Below are 17,410 nucleotides of genomic sequence, written 5' to 3'. Positions count from 1 at the left end.
ACATCCTATAAGGTGCCAACAGCTGGGTGAGAGAAAGGGAGTATGACAGCAGTTAAATCCTTGTGCATGTCATTGAATAGTGCATTCTTCCATGATGATATGAGTTTTTTTCTAGTTTGTATTATAATTTATTCCTATATATTTGCTGTTTAAGATTTTATAAAGTATGATTGGAGACTCAACACTACTCTAAAGCATCCGTGACTACTAATAACCTGCATACTGGTTCCCGGGACTTGAGGCAGTTTCCTAATCAATATTTGCTTAAAAATTAGTGTGGCTTGTGGTGGTATTATTATTAGTCATGAGAAATGGCTATAGTTTTTCATGTCAAAATAAGAAGTACAAAAAAATCCATATTTAGTGTGGTGATTCTGTAAGAATTTGTATTTAGCTTCTATTTTAAATTTAATAGATTCAAGCATATACTCAATAATATCCAGTTTTGACTGTTTAATTGAAATCAATGAGGCAGAACCTGGGCTGTTGTTCATTGATGTTCACTAACATAATTGGGGTTACAGTAACTGATAGTGATTTGTCATCTAGATCCATCTACATCAAAACCTATTTTATAGAATTATGCAGGACTGATTAAAGAAGAAAGAGAAACAATAACAGTATATACTACCAATTATTTAAGGTACATGATTTTACTCTTAACTTCTATGTCATTTTCTCAGTAAATTCAGTTAGTGTTGATGGGTGACATTTTTTAACCATGCATTATTGATTTCTATCAAATGTACTTTTCATTCTGTAAATTTCCCTTAAGCTATCCTTACTTTTTTGAACAAAATTCTTTTCACTTGAAAATTGGCAGAAAGAGCTAAGTATTTTTTATAGTGTCTTTGCCAAGTCCACTGGACCAAATTCCTCACAAATGTAATTTGCCTTGTTTTGCAATCAGTTTAGTTTCCAGATGATTTGGCTCATCATAGCTGAGAGAAATATGTAATGGTGACAAGGTATCTTATCCAGATTAACTGAATGCTTTTTAAAAGTACATATAGCCTATGAAGAAATAAACAAAGAACAGCGGGGTTGATTTAAACCCTCTTCACTTTTTGTAATGGAATCCTGTATTTGAAGTCATGTTCATTTTAATATACATGCGAAGTCCTTCAGCATCATAAATCTGTTTTGAATGTTTATTCATGACATAATTAATCTGCAGTCACAGGACAATTTATAATCTTCATAATCTTTGTCTTATTTTAACTATGTTACAGATTTACTGGCCTGCAGCAAAAGAAAAGGTAGAATTATGCAAATTAGCTGGGAAAGATGCCCATGTAAGTATGAAGTATACTTTTTATTGTTGCTGAGAATGTCGAATATCTGTATGTTTGTTTCTAAATGCACAAAATGCATTAGTAACCTCTCGTTACACTTTTTCTGAACTAACGTGCTAAGTGTTTTTTCTTAATTAAAAAAAAGTTGCATTTCTATTTTTTTATTTAAATATTAATGCTTTAAGAAAAAAATACTCAATATTGCACGCAGCAATCATGCTAGGTTGTTCTATTATATAATAAATGAAGCTGAGAGATGAGTGGACTCTCTTTTGAAATGTATCACAGACAATACTCCCCTTAAATCCCCCTTTTTTCCCATTAAAATGCTTCTTTTTTATTGAGAATATCCTGAATATAACTTTATTATAATTCATTAAAAAAATAGAGTAGCAGAGCAGAATACAAATTAACTTGATTTGCAGACAGCTGCAGTTAGGGTTAAAGAAAATCTCAGACTCATTAGCTTTTCCCTGAAACCATAAATCTTCTTCAGGAAGTTTCTTTAGGAAGTATATTTAAGGTGCATACATATATACAGTACAACTTTCATATCTTTTGCATAGCACAGATTACATCACATGTCTAGAGTCCACTATAAATGTAAACATTTCCCAGCTGTATAATAAAATTTCTTCCTTTTTTCTCCAAAAATCTTATGATTTCCATCCAGTGTGTCAGTTACCAAGGTGGATTCCAGCTCAGAACAATCTCTCAGCTCTCTGCCTGAGGTCTTTCAACTTTTTTTTGTAACTTATTGCTACCCTTATCTTTACAGCAGTCAAAACCTAAACAACACCTCTGCTGAGCGCTGGGAATATTCTGGTACTGGTGTAGATGGAAGATTTGTGCTGATCTATTTCTATGCTAAGAAGAAAAGGAAAGGGTCCTGAGAGGGAAATACTTGTTTTGGACATAGATTATAAAAGTCTTGGTTTTGCTTCCTACATTGTCTCTGCAGCTTGCTTCTCACTTAGGTGATAGCTTGAATGTATGGATAGAACTTGTGTATTCCCTCTGAAGTACTTGTAATATATTTCTGATTTACTTTCATTTGGAGAAAGGCTGCAGCAAGCCTTTCCTCCTAGTCCATGCACACTTTGCAGCATGTAGCAATTGCCTGTGCTGCTTTACCAGCAAAGACCAAGCCCAGATAGAGCTGGGACTGACCCGAGCATCCCACTGGACTCAGAAATGACCAAATAAAAGTAGTCAGTAAGATGTGCTTGGTGCAGAGGAAGTTCACTCATACACAAAGCATACCCTTGGTAGTATGCTGAAGTCCTTCAGCCCACCACAGTTATTTTAATCTTGTAATCTTTGGTGTTAATACTTGTGCAGAACCCTAAGTTGGAAGCAAAAGCAAGAGGACTGGTAGCCAGACTAACCCAGTGGCTCTCTGACCTCTGCCTGGTTGTTGGCAGGTGTTTGCTACAACACAGGCTGAATCCCCCAAACTGCACTGTGAGCACAGAGCTCCTTGTGGCTGAAAGCATTACAGCAAAATTAGGTTTGCAAGTCTAATTGATGAACTGCCTAGTAGATAGCCACTGCAAAATTGTAGCTATCACATCTTTGAACTACTTAGTAAACAGTCTCTACTACAGTAGTTTTGAGTTTAAATACATCAATGCTGTGGCTATAACTTAGTAGAACGTATGATGTGGAAGAGAATAAACATAAAAATTAACCTTTATCTTTATTTTCCTAACAGACAGAATGTGCCAATTTTATCAGGGTCCTTCAGCCCTACAACCGAACCCATGTTTATGTCTGTGGCACAGGAGCATTTCACCCTCTCTGTGGATACATTGAACTTGGAACTCACAAAGAGGTAATTTAATTTCCTCACTACTCTGACATGTCAAGGAATAGCCCTGATCTTGTTTAGCATTCATCATAGATTGGAAAATACTATGTGAGTGTGTAAAAAATGACCTGACAGCAGCTTGCATAAATAACAGGGTAAATGGTGGATTTGCAGGTCAGACAGGAACTCTTGTTCTCACATTTGATATGTGCATATCGCTTTTGAACAAAGCACTTTCCTCAGGCTTAATACACAAAGTTCTTCAGAATGACACTTCCATATGATTAACTAAGTGAAGAGAACATCTAACCCAGATATCTTGCTTTCTAGTAAGTCATTTCTGCGCATACTTTCCTTTCGTACATACACATACATTCAGAGTTCAAGATGACACTTGTAGTTCTATCTTCTAATGCACATATACTCTTGGTCCACAGAGATGGTTTTCTGCTCTATGTGAATGAGAGTAATATACCATTGAAAAAGGGCCTCTGAGCCTGAGTCCAAGGATGGCATCTCAGGACTTTGCAATGTGTTTCAGTTTGTCACTAAGGAGATGTTGGGTGTCCTCCATCTCTGGTGGCATATTCCAGATCTGAAGTTAGCAGCTGATTGGTCTTCATTTACTGGTGACAAAGAAATCTCTATCCTAAGTGGTAAATGTTTGAGACCTAACCCCCACAACATAAGAATTTTGGTGTTGTGTCAAGCAGCCACTTAGTACACAAGTCTCTTTTTAACTCCTTTATGTGTAACACCTTGGCTATATTTATACCACTGGCACTGTTCTCAGACAGTGTTGAGATGTGACCTGTCTGGCTGCTTGCCTGTGGTACAGGCTTCCTATGCTGATATAGAAATAGCTTTCTCTTTTCCTTTGGTCTTGCCGAAATTCTAGAATATAAGAAGTAAGCTCTAAAGTTGTTAAGTGCAATAATCTGGAACAGAATCATAGAATCATAGAATGATTCTTGGGCCCTTAAAGATTACCTAGTTCCAACCCCCCTGCCATGGGCAGGGACACCTTCCACTACACCAGATTGCTCAAAGACCCATCCAGCCTGGCCTTGAACACTTCCAGGACTGGGGCACCCACAACTTCTTTGGCAATCTGTGCTGGTGTTTCATCACCCTCACAGTAAATTATTTCTTCCTAATATCTAATCTAAACTTATCCTCTTTTGTTTAAAGCTATACCCTCTTGTTCTATCACTGATATATGGAATCAGGGGCAGATCCTTACAGAAAAAAAAAAGGTATTAATGTTTGCCCAGACCGAGACCATCATTATGTTCCCCACAATCTGTGGGTTGTCTGATAAACCCAGAGGGTCTGCCTGTGTTAGAGAAAACTGAAGCTGTGTGAAATCTGCATGGTGTTCTTCCCCTAATAAGCCATTAATGCTCCTGGTATTGTCTGGTATATGCTGTATAATTTGACTTACAATTAAATAATTCTGTAGACTTCTTTGCTTTGCTACTTTAAATATTCCAGCTGAAGCAACTGAAGTTTTAGATGCCTTGTATCATGCTGATTTCTTAGCCTGAATGATCAAATACACAGCTGAATGGAACAGAACAGCTCTCAGCAAGAGTATAAGTAAGGCTCTGGTTTACCTCTGGATCATTAGCAAGATGCCTTATTCACTCTACCACTGCCCTACTTTATTGCAACATTGTGAAGGTTGTTTTCATCAGACCTTATGAAGTTATGGATTTGGTCTGATTGTTCAGTCTAGCAGCCAGTCTAGACAAGGGGTCTGTCCCAGTTAGACGTGACCAATTACCTTATGAGAGGAAATGGAAGACGAATCCTGGTATTGTATTTCCTAATCCTCTCACTGTCTCCCAGTCCTGCCTCTCCCACATTCCTTTTAGTTGCTCAGCTGCAATGGTAGGTTGGATGGTATTCAGCACTGCTCCTGCCTCTTCAGACACAGCAGCTCTTCTACAGCTTCCTACTGAGTTATCAGCCTTGAATGGCATCAGGCATATTTTTCCTTGCCTTCTTGGAGCCCAAACACCCTAACAGCCACCATCCTTGCACTGCCTCTCCAGATAAATGTGACAAGGCAGGAGGGTGCTGAGGATAGACCCATTGATGTGAATTTGACAGGCAGTTGAAAATGTCTCCTTTGGGAACTGAAACCTTGAAGGATCCTGAGTCCTACAGTACAATTCAAAGTACTTTTCTTGCAAATACATTCTTTTAGTATTGTTTTTTCCCCCCTTTTCCCTTTATTTTTTTTTTTTTTTTAATCTCTGAGTTATAAGAACAGATAATGAATCTCTGGTAATTAGCAACCTCTCCAGGAAGCTGTGGCATGCCTGGGAGAGCCAGGCCCTGAGATAGCCTCATGGAGACTGTGAAACTGGGCAGAGCTCTGCTGACCTTTGAAAGCTGCTGGTGGATCTGCATAGCGCTCTCCTGGCCAGCGCCAGCACTGTGAAAACAGAGAGGAAAACAGTGTGGATCAGGTGACTCAAAACCACAGCAGACACTACTTTTGAAGCAGTACAAATCCCCAACGGGATCACACAATTAAAGGGGATTAAAGTCCTCGTCTTGTTATTGCTCAAATCACTGCCAAGACTTCTCTTGGCTGGTGAAGAAGAGGCTTGGCCCGGTTGGTGCTGTTAGCCACAGCTCTCCAAGGGATGCTCTTTTCTTTGAAAGCTTTGCCTGAAGTGAAAGCAGGAGGTTAATTCTGTGTGAATGCCTGGTAGTGTCCATTAGTTTGTCTGGGGGAAGTCTGAAATATTTGATGTTGATCTATAACTCCCTCAGTCCCTTGAGTACTGCTGGGCTTGCAGACAACCTCTTCACATGTGATAAGGCAAGGGTTCTCTGAGCTCAGGATTGCACATCCCAAAAGAAAGGAGAATGGGACACTGCGGTATCACTGTCAGAAAAAAAAAGTTCTTAATTTTTAATTTAGTTCTGTGTTGTAGTGGGCTCACTTCAGTAGCCTGAGAATTTAGTTTGCTTGGTATTCCACAGGTGTGGGAAGGTAACAAGGGTTGTTCAATGATTAAATTCTTTGTATAAGCTAGGATTGCTGGAGGAAATGGAATTTATGTTCACAGATTGTAATTGATTTTTCTTTTCTCTTAAGGAGGTTAATTATTCAATATCCTGGGCTTTGTCTTCTGAGTCTAGAGAGTTTAGGAGGCACCTCAATAAAATAGAAAGGCTTGGTCATTTATAATCTGATGTGCATTAAGAATTAATTGAATTTATGTGTTATGAAGTCTAATCCTGTCTGGACATCTTTGGGTATACTTGCCTGTCATTTATACTCTCCAGGCCTCTTGCAAGGCAAAAGTATAGAAACGAACAATTAAAATGATTTCAGCCTTTTTAAAGTAATTGTTTAAATCATGAAGATGTTTTATTTATTTATTTATTTTTTTTTATAAACTAGCTTCAAAAGTTTTGTCTCTACAGTAGACATTAAACCCACATTGATTTGATTCCTGGACACTACTGAGATTTTTAAATATCACTGTAGGTAGGGAAGTATGTTAAAACCACTTCTGCAGGCAAACTTCCTTCTCTTACCGGGAGCAGAATTCTGAAGGTCATGTCTCTATACCTGCAGAGACTTCACTTTACTCCTCTGAGCTATCAATTTGCCTTCAGCAGGACTCTGTATGGGTTTCAGGTTAAGTGTACTTTCAGGAAAGTAATGAAAGGGGCAAATAAAAGAGTCCTTGTTGGCAATTTAAAACTATAGTAAAACTTCAAATTAATGCCTAGAGGAATTGAGTTGTTGATTGCCCACTGAAAACATCAAGAATAATTTTTAAATAATTTATTTTCTTTATCTTCCTCCATGCCCTTGTTTTGCAACCCAGGAATTAATCACACTGGAATGGGGAACTACCAGGAAGGATCTATTCTGATATCTTTTGTATCATTAGCCTTGTTAAAAATAACAAGAGAGAAAAAATGCTGCTTTCATTCAAAAGGGGCTGAACTGTGTCTGATGTGAACATTATTCAGCAGTCCCTGGAGAAATTTCAGAGTCAGACAGAATCCCTTCAGGGTCTCCTGTTGCAACACAGTCTATCAGCACTTTTCCAAATAGAAGCCAGTGCCTTTTAAGTACAATCCAGCTTTTAATTTGAGTAGAAATGAACAATGAATCTTTTTATCCTGAAAATAATTGTATTTTTTTTAGATTTGTCTTTCACTATAGAGTGACCAGGATACAGTAAAATAATGAGTGAAAAACATCCAGATATAGGACAGAGACACAGACTGTAAACATCAATGCTGAGAGGGCAGAGGCATGATCTTACACACCTTCACTTTGTGTGTTAGCAGAAAAGGTTGTCTAAGTGACTTTTTCTCTCTAGAGGCACACCAGGATAATCAATATGTGTTTATTCTTAGGAGATGGTGTTCCATCTGGATACTCAGAGCTTGGAGTCTGGCAGGTTGAAATGCCCTTTTGATCCTCAGCAGCCATTTGCCTCAGTGATGGCAGGTAAGAAACCATCAGAGCCAGGTGCTCCTCCCAGATGTGTGATGGCTTTGAATGGGAGCCCAGGGTCAGAGGGTCAGCAGATGGCATTGCTGGAGCATCTTTGGCACTGGTCATGTTTCCAGTGCTGGTTTATGCTTTCAGAGCTGAGGAAGCCTTCAGACACCAAAGAGCTGGGGAGGCAGCAATACAAACAGAGGTATTAGAGCGGCTGTGAAGCCTCTATCAGCCGGGTAGGAAGGCTGTTTCACCCTCACCCAGTCATTGCTCCTTTAAGAAGACAACAAAAAAACCCACATGGACAGAGAATGTTTGAAGCCCTTCTGGGCCTCTTTCTGCAATTATCAATATGTTCTGCCCTTTGAAGTCTGCTGACATCCACTATTTCCATAAATACATTTTTGAGGTTTCTATTTACTCGAGTAGCCACTTCTGAAGCTGGGAGCCAAGGAACAAGATAGTGCAATCTGCCTGCTGCGTGCATCGCAGCGCTGTGTGGTCTGACATCGGGGCCGAGGAATGTCAGCCTGACCTCCGCATTTCAAATCACTATGAGAGCTACTTTTGTCATGGTTTGGTTCATAGCTTTGGACAATTTTCATTTAACTTGTCCGTCAAGCATATGAATACAAGATAAGAGTGAAGCACCATGACGTTTTCATTTACAGCCAAAGAGCAGTGGTGACAGTGCTTTGAAGTATCGGTCACTCTGTGTTATAAAAAGAATATGACTAATGTTCAGTCTTTATTCTCAGATAATAAGATAGATGATTTGTGATTCTGACCCTACAGATGGGGCAGGACTTCCTTTATTAAAAACAATAGATTAAAGCCAGTGCTTATTCTTCTCAGAGACCCCTAGTACTGTTTAATGACCATGAAGTCTATTTTTAAAATGGGATTCTAGAAACTTTAACTTTTTTTTAGCTTTTTTAAACTTTTTTTTTAAAATGCAATAAAACTCTCTAATTTATTACAGCATTGCCTAATTTCAGTAGCACTCTAGTGCTTTGACTGTTCTACTAAGTCTTGTGAAATGAAGCTTCTGTCTTTTAGCTACCTTAGACATGAACTTTGCTACATAAGAATTTTTGGGCGAGATAAAACTAATGGTCAGGGTATTCTAGTATCCTTTCTTTAACTGTGCCTGGTGTCAAGTGCTTCACAATAATGTACAAGGAGCACTGTAAAGAGTTACAAGGCCTGACCAGAGAATGTGTTTTTGGTCTATCTTTGGATGCTTACTTTATTCCCAAATGTGCTAGGAGAGCAGTATAATTCATGGATAGGATTCTGCCCTGGAACTCAGGGGAGATCATTTTCCATCTCTGCTACTGATGAGAGGAGTAGCCCTTGACATATCACTTTTCTCTCTCTAGTGTTATTTATCTGCCAAATGATAATAAAGATGACTTTGATCCTTCAGAAAACTTAGATGTTTATGAGCTAAATAATATCTGATTATATTTTCAGTCACATGTAAGTTAACACAACTGAGTAATTTTCATTCTTTGGAGAAATAGCTAATCTCTCTTTGAGTACTACATGACATTTCTCCCCAAGTAAATTCCACAGATAAATTAAAAAAACTAGTGTTTTTGACTGAAAAATCACCTGCTCGTCATCCATCCTGTATTACAAGCTACCACTCACCAAAACTGTCCAGGACATGTCTGAAACTTGGAATGAGAGATACCAAAAGCCGAGAGAAGTGCTGAAAATGCCTTGTCAGCAGAGCCTAAGCAAGGATGGAGAATTTCTGTTAGCCCTTCAGATTTATCGATCACTGAGTGCCTGTCAGTTAGCAAACACCAATTACCCTGCCCATTTCTCATTATGACAAATACCTTTCAGAATGCACTATTGTTTCTTTACAAAGGCGACATGCTGTCTGAAAGATGTGCTTTCCAAAACTGTCATGGAAAGAATACAGAAGTAACAATAATAATGAGGTAAAAAGAAAGATGATAGATCTTTTTAGGACAAATAAAATGCTTGTGGATCATGGGTTGTGGGTTGGCTTGTTGTTTCTTTTTTTTCCCCTTGATCTTATTTTTTTAAGTGCATTTACATCTTTCACAAATGAAAGAACAAACATCTATGTTGAATGGTATTTATTCTGCATTCACTCTCAACAAAGGCTTCTCTCTAAAAGATCTTGTGAAATGTTTCCACCCTGGATTATCAGAAAACCTGGAGAAGGAACTCTTGGAAGGGGATTCTTATGTATCATATAGCTTTTTATATGATTATAATTTATGAATACAAACTTTTTTCATTTTATTAACTCTAGGGATTTATTGTTGCAAATCATTAAACAGAAAAAAAATCCCTCTTCCAACCAATACAGTTATCTTGTTATTTTACAGGGAAAAAAAAAAGAGTATTGTAAAATGCACTGTGTGGTAAAAAAAAAAAAATAATCATAGTGATACTGTTTCTTTGCTTGTTTTTGAAGAGTACTAATATCTGAAGGGAAACAGAAAATATTGTGCATTTCTTAGGGTTTGCATTGCCCACAAAGCTGGCAGAAGAGTAAATAGTGACTGCAGTTGAAGCAGGCACATGGCACTGTGTTATAGGTGTAGTTTCTTTGTGAGGCAAATTCTGGCTGCCTTGTTCAAGGAAAATACATAATTTATTTTAGCAAGACCACTCTCTGAGTAAAGATGATGATAATTTGAGTCTGTAGCCACATTCCTGACGTTACCACGTTAAATAGTTGCAAAGAATTCCCATGGTGCCTGAATTCCTCTTCATGAATTAAGTGTTGGATGGACATCCCTACGCCAGAAATGGGCCAAGCTGCAAAGTTCCCATGGGGTTGCATCCATCATGGTTTTCTAGCTCAATCCCAGGAGCAGCAAAGCCATTGGGGCCATGGCAAGCCTGGGACACAAGGATGGATAAATGGTCATGTCCTCACCACGGCCCCCAGGTCCATGGGGCAGGGTGTCCAGACTGTCTACATCTTCGTACCCTTAGAGCCCAGTACCCATTAAAGCCCAGAGAATTTACTTTTCTAAGGACCCAAAACCACAAAAAAATATAAGTCAGTAGTACTTAAAAATTAAATTAGTTCATAGACCAATTACACACAGGTGTTGCTCACCCAAAAAAGCATAAACAGTTTTAATTTTGTTTGCCCCACAGCTGTAGAAACCCTATTTCTTTTTCATTTGCAGATGAGTATCTTTATGCTGGAACAGCTTCTGATTTCCTTGGCAAAGACACTGCTCTAACACGTTCTCTGGGTCCTTCTCACGACCACCATTACATCAGAACTGACATTTCTGAACATTATTGGCTTACTGGTAAGATCCCAAACATATGCTGTTGTCATTTGCATTGTCCCTGCCCCTCTGAAGTTAATAGCTCCTTTCTTATATAAATATGTGCCCAGTAACTACAAATATAGATATTATATCATGATATCTTTGGATTACATAGGCTTTTTTAAAATAAGCTCAGTAGAACAAAAATGCACTTGAGAAAAGTCACAGAGGTGAAAATGCTAATTAGGGAAAGAGTAGGAGCATAAGACCTAATCATACTTTCCGTCTTTGATCTCTACATCTGTATATAGTCCTGTAATTTGAGTAATATCATGACTTAAAAGCTTCTATTTCCAGTCTTATTGCTATTTTTTTTTTTTTTTTTAAAAACCTTTTTTTCCAATCACTGGTTAAAAGCTGTTCCATACAGCATGTTGAAATGACAGACTAGAAATTCCACGTTTTTAGGTAGGAGGTCTTTTTTTTTTTTTTTTTCCTTTTTTTGAGGGGGTAAAACACCCTTTGTTGCTGTGAGGATCATTTTGAAACCACTAAGGGCACACAAAAATAGCTTCCCAAGCAAAACACTGCTTTTTCTTACCCGTTAAAAAACATTCTGAGCTAGTAAACCCTCTAAAAAACTGGCTGCATTTGCACCCAGCCAGTCTCAAACCACACACAGAGTAACATGGAAAACTTCACTCACAAGCTAACCCTGCTCAATTAAAGCATCTCCCTCTTAGCCGTCAGCTGTCTTTAGAGATGTGGCAACACTGGCCCTGGTTCAGGATGCCTGTGTAACTATTATGGGTGTATTGTAAAGCCAGGGCCTGCTGACCACAGGGTTAAGTTGTCTTCCCAGCAGACAACTTCTGAAGAAGATAATTTTTCCCTCTTAACTCTTTGAGGCCTCAAGAAGAGGAAATGTTCTGGTTTAAATTAATTAATTAATTTCCCCTACCTCTTCTCTTTCTTTTTCTATACTGTTGCCTTACATTTCTGTCTAGATGTACCTTCATAATCCCAAAATTTCTGCTGTGAGATGAGGAGATAAAGGAAAAAGCACTTAAAGTAATTATTAACTTTCCAAATAGTAGCAATATTTTGGACAGCTAGAAAAATATCACATCTGACTCTGCTCACCTATCCCACTTTTATCTCCTGTGCTCAAAACCTTTCTTGTCCCACCTCTCCTATCTCCTGTCTCTCATTTTCACACACCACTTGTGCAATGCAGACCAGTAATGGCTCGTAAGTTATATGGACCAGGATGATGTGTCCTTCCAGTAGGCAGTTCTCTAACTGTAATTAGCCTTGCAACTGCATATCCAGTTTTATCACTGCTGGCCCACAGATGCTCAGTGTGGAAGCATGTCTGCATAGCTGCTTTCCTAAGGGATGCAATAATATGCTTAAAAAAAAAAAAGATTAACTGGATTTACTGTGGTTTGGCCCTGAGGAGCATCTGGTGTTATCATTAGTATAGATCCACCTTGATGAGCATTACAGGGTTCAGTTCCCAGCCCAAAAGAACTTACAGCTTAAATATCCAGTCCCAAACATTTCTTTATGTTATTATTGTTACTTCATGAGCAGTTTAAGGCAAGAGAACAGTACAAGAAAACAGAATAAACGATAGGTTTGAGAACTGTTCATGTGTTTTAGTTTGGAGGCTGGGTGGGGGGTGTCTGCCTTTCTTCTTTAGATTGATTCATGATTTATTCTGTTTTCACTTAAAGCGTCTGTATTCATGAACGTTTTCTAAGGAGAATAGTATATTAATATGTCTGGGTTTGAAAAACAGCTTTAGTGTGCTAGACTGTGAGGTGAAAATTACCCCACACTATATAAACACTGAAGACCCCATATATTCTTCAGGTTTACCTTGTTTCCAGCCATATAAAAACCTACAGCCACACTTTGTCTAAGACTTCACATACACAATCCATGCAGTGTTATACTAAGAGGCATAGATATAAACTAGGTGCTTTTAATATTTTGAAACAGACCTTTTAAGGCTGGAGAAAATTTTGAGTGCAACTCGAAATGACGGAATCATTTCTGCACTAAGCCATAGGGTGGCCAATATATTTGTAGTTTATTGTGTAATGTTACCAATTACATACTTTTGTACTTGCTGCCAATATTGGTATAAGGAAAATATTTACTTGATTTCAAGTTTCAAACTCCCATCTCATCTAAATCCCATCTTCCCTAAATCTACCACCCGTTTACCAACCATGTGTTAGACCTCCAGGAAAAGTTGTACATGCTTGAATAATTGTACAATTAGAAATAAATGATTTCCAGGCATGACTCATGTTTTACTTAGGATAAGCATAAAATATATAGCTTGTTTTTTCCAGAGGGCCAAGGAAGTTTTGCTATAATGCACCTTAATATTTTTAAAGTTTAGTCTTATTCTGTTTCTGGAAACAGAATTATCCTTTCCTGAGGGAAGGGAGGGAAAGACAAAGCATAAGGGAAAAATGCGTGGGATACCTTCCAGTTCCTTGCAGGGCATCTCTATCTTGACTAATTAAGACATGTCTTAATCTCAGTGACTGAATAGCAGCTCCACAGAGGAGGAAAGGAGGAAGGCAGCTAATCTTTCCCATGACTCACGCTCACACATGCTCACACTCCTGCACGCGGTGGCAGAGGGGATGCTGCCTCTGCTCAGACGTCAGCCCTTCTCCCGCAGAGCTGGAATCAGGCGTTCCCACAGCCACCGACTGGAGCTGCCTCTCCTGTGGCTGTGGCTGGGGATGAGGCAAGTGGGGCTGGTGGCTCCTCTCCGGATGGCAAAGCTGCCCACTGGAACCCAGTCTGCCCTGCTTCAGCCCAGTGGGCAGAGGAGAGCATCCCGTGGTAGCATACCGGAGCACTACACACAGGCATGCACCAAACAGCTGCACATTCCTCCCTCCTTCATAGGAAGCTAAGGCTATAGCTGGAATGAGGGTTTCCCTGAATTGTATTAATCTCTACTTTTTTTTTCCCTTCTCACTTTTTTCATAGCAATTTAGTAGTCTTTTCCAGGGCAAAGACTTGCAGGCAATGATTTCTTTATATCCTGTGAACTTTGGATGGGATTCAGCTCCCTTAGCTCTAAAAGGCAAAAAGCTTGCATCCTGTCTGAGCTCAATCCTTTCACTTGTCTCTGTAATTTACTGAGAGAGGTGACACTTCCAGAGGGTGACTCACCCCTCCTATTGCAGGAATCCTTCTTAAAATAAGATTATTCATTTGTCCCTCCCTGAGAGAGGACCTGGCTGAATATTGGTTAGGAGTTTCACTTCTTGGTGATTATGATAATTGAGATGAGCACTATCCTTTGCATTTTATCGTGCCTTGTATTTCTGCCAGCCCAGCTACACAGACCTTCTGTCTTCCACTGTTTCAGGTTGCTTTTTAATTTCTTTATGTTCTGGGACAGCTACTCCTTTACTGCCTTCTTTTTCTGAGGCCTAACTTTTCCATAAGTGTTACTGAGGCACATGTGGTTGCACTGTATAAAATTACTGCTGGTTTTAAAAGGGTGTGACAGCCAGCAGGTAACCAACAGCACACATGGCCACTCCAGCCAACCCTACAGTGAAGGACCAGGTGTATCAGCTTTTCCCACTAGGCCACATTAGCGTGTTTAAAAAAGCACGAGCAACACCTGTACCATCTATTGTCAGAGTTCATGATGCCTGTAATCCCCTATTTGATTGCATACAATCCAGTCGTGAAATTAATATGTGGGAAAATTTTCTCTTGAAGAAATTGGGGGGGGGAACAATTCTGTGTATGGGAAAAGAAATAGTGGTTTAAAATCATCATCATTCATTTGTTTCCCATGCAAAGAATCCAAAAGCCTAATTCACAGTTAGTTTAAATGCACTTTTTTATGTCAAATGGATGGGTTAGAAAAGATCAGACAAAGATCTCATTTGCAGAACATAGTGTACTTTTCAGATCATAATCTCTTCCATTAAATTGTTTTCACTTTCTTTGTCTTCATATCTCTTACAGTGTATTTTTGTTTGAATTTAACTTTCAACTTCAGTGTTTTCAATTGTGATTTAAAATTGTTAAATATTTTTGTTCCTTTAATTTGTTGAAGATTCTTCTAAATGTGTTCCAGGAACTGGTATTGAGACATTTGTTTTTGCATTTGGCCTGCCAAAGAAAGCAATGAAATTTAATTTAAAAACCCCCATACATTCAGTGTTTTGTTCTATGAATGTGGATTACAGAGAAAAAAAATGAATGTGAATATCAAAACCATGGTATAGAAGTATTTCACAGGTTTTCCTATTAAATGGCTATTTAGCTAACCACATATTTAAGAAACCATACTGCAAAAATACTTATTCATGCTTAGAGATCTAATCTTCAAAGTAGCCTTACAGGCCCTGAGGAGTAATTGAATATTTTCCTCAGGCTCATTTAGAAATCCTAGCTTAAATTTATAGATCTTGATGCCTGCGTCATTTCATTTTTCCTGCTGACACCATTCTCTAGTGTCAGAAAGGTTTAAAATGCAAGCAGCACTGTGGCTATTTTGACCCATAAATTTACTTTTCTGTCTCGAAGGTGCACGTTGAGCACTTTAATACATCCCATTCTGTCTCAGGCCTTTGACTGCGAACTTTTGAATCAAGAACTCTCTTTCTTTCCTGTGTGTACTGTAGAGTTCATGGTGAAAATTCCTCCAGGCTAATATAAAGTAACAATCATTATGAAAAGGACAAAGGCATGAAGATACATTGAAAGCTGATAATACTATTCCCTCCATATCACCAGCATGCTCTGTTTGCTCTGCATTCTTATACCACCCTCCTTATTGCTTTCTACTCCAGCCTACCTGATAATGAGGGACAAAGACTGTGTATTTTATTGCTGAAAGAATGTATTTTAGAGTCAAGGGTCTCTTTGCACTGTATTTGTATAGCCACTTCTGTTTAAAGAAAAACATCATTGATCCAAGTGCTCTCAGAAGAGCTCATCTATTGTAGCACACTGGGGAATGACTTAAAAATCACTGCCCCAAGTATTTGGCTCACTTGTGCAAGACAGTGTTGTTGCCTGCTCTGCTGGAGTCAGGGACCCTCAAATTACTTTAATTTCTGATTTTAGTGGAAAATTTAAAGGAAGAAGAAACAAACAAAAAACCTGCACAAAACACCAAAACCCCTCAAATAGTGAGAAGGCAGAGCAGGATTGGAGACCATGGGAGCTGAGAAAGACAGCAAAGAGCATCTTGGGCCAGTAAGATGCAGACACCCAAGCTTACTTTAGCGTAGGTCAGAAATAATACAATGGCCAGCATGTCAAGACAAGGAACTTTTTGGAAAAAGCAGATGTAAATTACCCAAACAAACCATTACATTGATATAGCTAATCTGTTTTCATCCACAAGGAATTGTGTGCTCAGTCAGTTTTGGAGCTTGCTGTGCTAACTGGGAAAGCCCAGCGTGGCTCTGTATTGGATTTGGTATATATAATCAGCAAGATTGTTATATCATAGATATGTAGGAAACTTTTACCTTAAGAAATTTTCATTTATATGACATTTTTAATCCAATAGGTCAATAAAGGTTCTTTCATTCCTTTGCAAGTTATCTCTGGTAAACAGTAGTGTATTTCCGTATTCATAACTGCTAAAATGATAATTAAATGAATTTAAATTCTACCAGGTGATTTCAGAAAATCTGCTTAGCTTCATATTGGTAGCAAGAGCAGTAAAGTAGATTTGTGTAGGTAATATTTTGTACTGAGAGTTATCCTATTTTCAAACTGAGAATGATAACCAGTGCTGCATATTTATGCAAATGGTAGTGAGATATGTGCACAAAAACATCAAATTAAGAGTAATTACTTCAGAGTCCATGACTCCATGTTTTTTTCTTGCATTTAGTAAGGAACCCCCCACTAAATGTCTGTATAGTGATATTTTTGTTTCACTGGAAGATGCAACATAAGTGCAGAGATATTTAATAGTAAGTACTAAGGCTTGTCTTCATATTTTTAAAACCCTCTCTTTTTTTTTTTTTTTAATTTCTAGGAGCAAAATTCATTGGAACTTTTCCCATCCCAGATACCTATAACCCAGATGATGATAAAATCTACTTCTTTTTTCGAGAAATATCACAAGACAGTGGCACATCTGACAAGACAATCCTTTCCAGAGTTGGGAGAGTATGTAAGGTGAGAACTCTATCTTGTTTTTTTTATTTAAAGAAAAAAATCAAAGTTTAGTTTGTTTCTGTGAGAAATCTGTTTTCCTTTGTTACCCAATGAGCCATCATAGTAATTTTTCTGAAAATAGATTACTAATGCCATCTGAAATTTACCTTTCAAAAAATAGGCTTTGACTTGTGTATCTCTTTTTAAAAAGCTAATATACTTGTAAATTATAATCCTATGTCCAAATGATAAAGTACTGACCTTCAGAGATGCAACAGTGACCTCCTTTGTTTCATAAGCTTTCAGTGAGGAGTGATCTGTCAAAGTGTACATGGTGGCAGGGTATTTGGGTTTTCATGGAAAG

At 38.3% G+C, this 17,410-nt stretch overlaps 1 protein-coding gene across 3 annotated transcripts in view; it reads left to right on the top strand.

Annotated features, from left to right (window-relative positions):
• Positions 1-17,410, top strand: part of SEMA3D (semaphorin 3D) — a 137,966-nt gene that overhangs the window by 70,976 nt on the left and 49,580 nt on the right. For all 3 annotated transcript variants that reach the window (XM_064656449.1, XM_064656451.1, XM_064656450.1), the window contains exons 4-8: positions 1,233-1,295; positions 3,010-3,129; positions 7,504-7,597; positions 10,780-10,908; positions 16,925-17,067. In XM_064656449.1, coding sequence (XP_064512519.1) covers positions 1,233-1,295; positions 3,010-3,129; positions 7,504-7,597; positions 10,780-10,908; positions 16,925-17,067 — 549 coding nt within the window. The remainder of the gene's footprint in view (positions 1-1,232; positions 1,296-3,009; positions 3,130-7,503; positions 7,598-10,779; positions 10,909-16,924; positions 17,068-17,410) is intronic.

Source organism: Pseudopipra pipra, chromosome 5 (genome assembly GCF_036250125.1).
Source record: "Pseudopipra pipra isolate bDixPip1 chromosome 5, bDixPip1.hap1, whole genome shotgun sequence".
NCBI classification, from domain to species: domain Eukaryota; kingdom Metazoa; phylum Chordata; class Aves; order Passeriformes; family Pipridae; genus Pseudopipra; species Pseudopipra pipra.
This window is presented reverse-complemented; position numbering and strand designations above follow the sequence as displayed.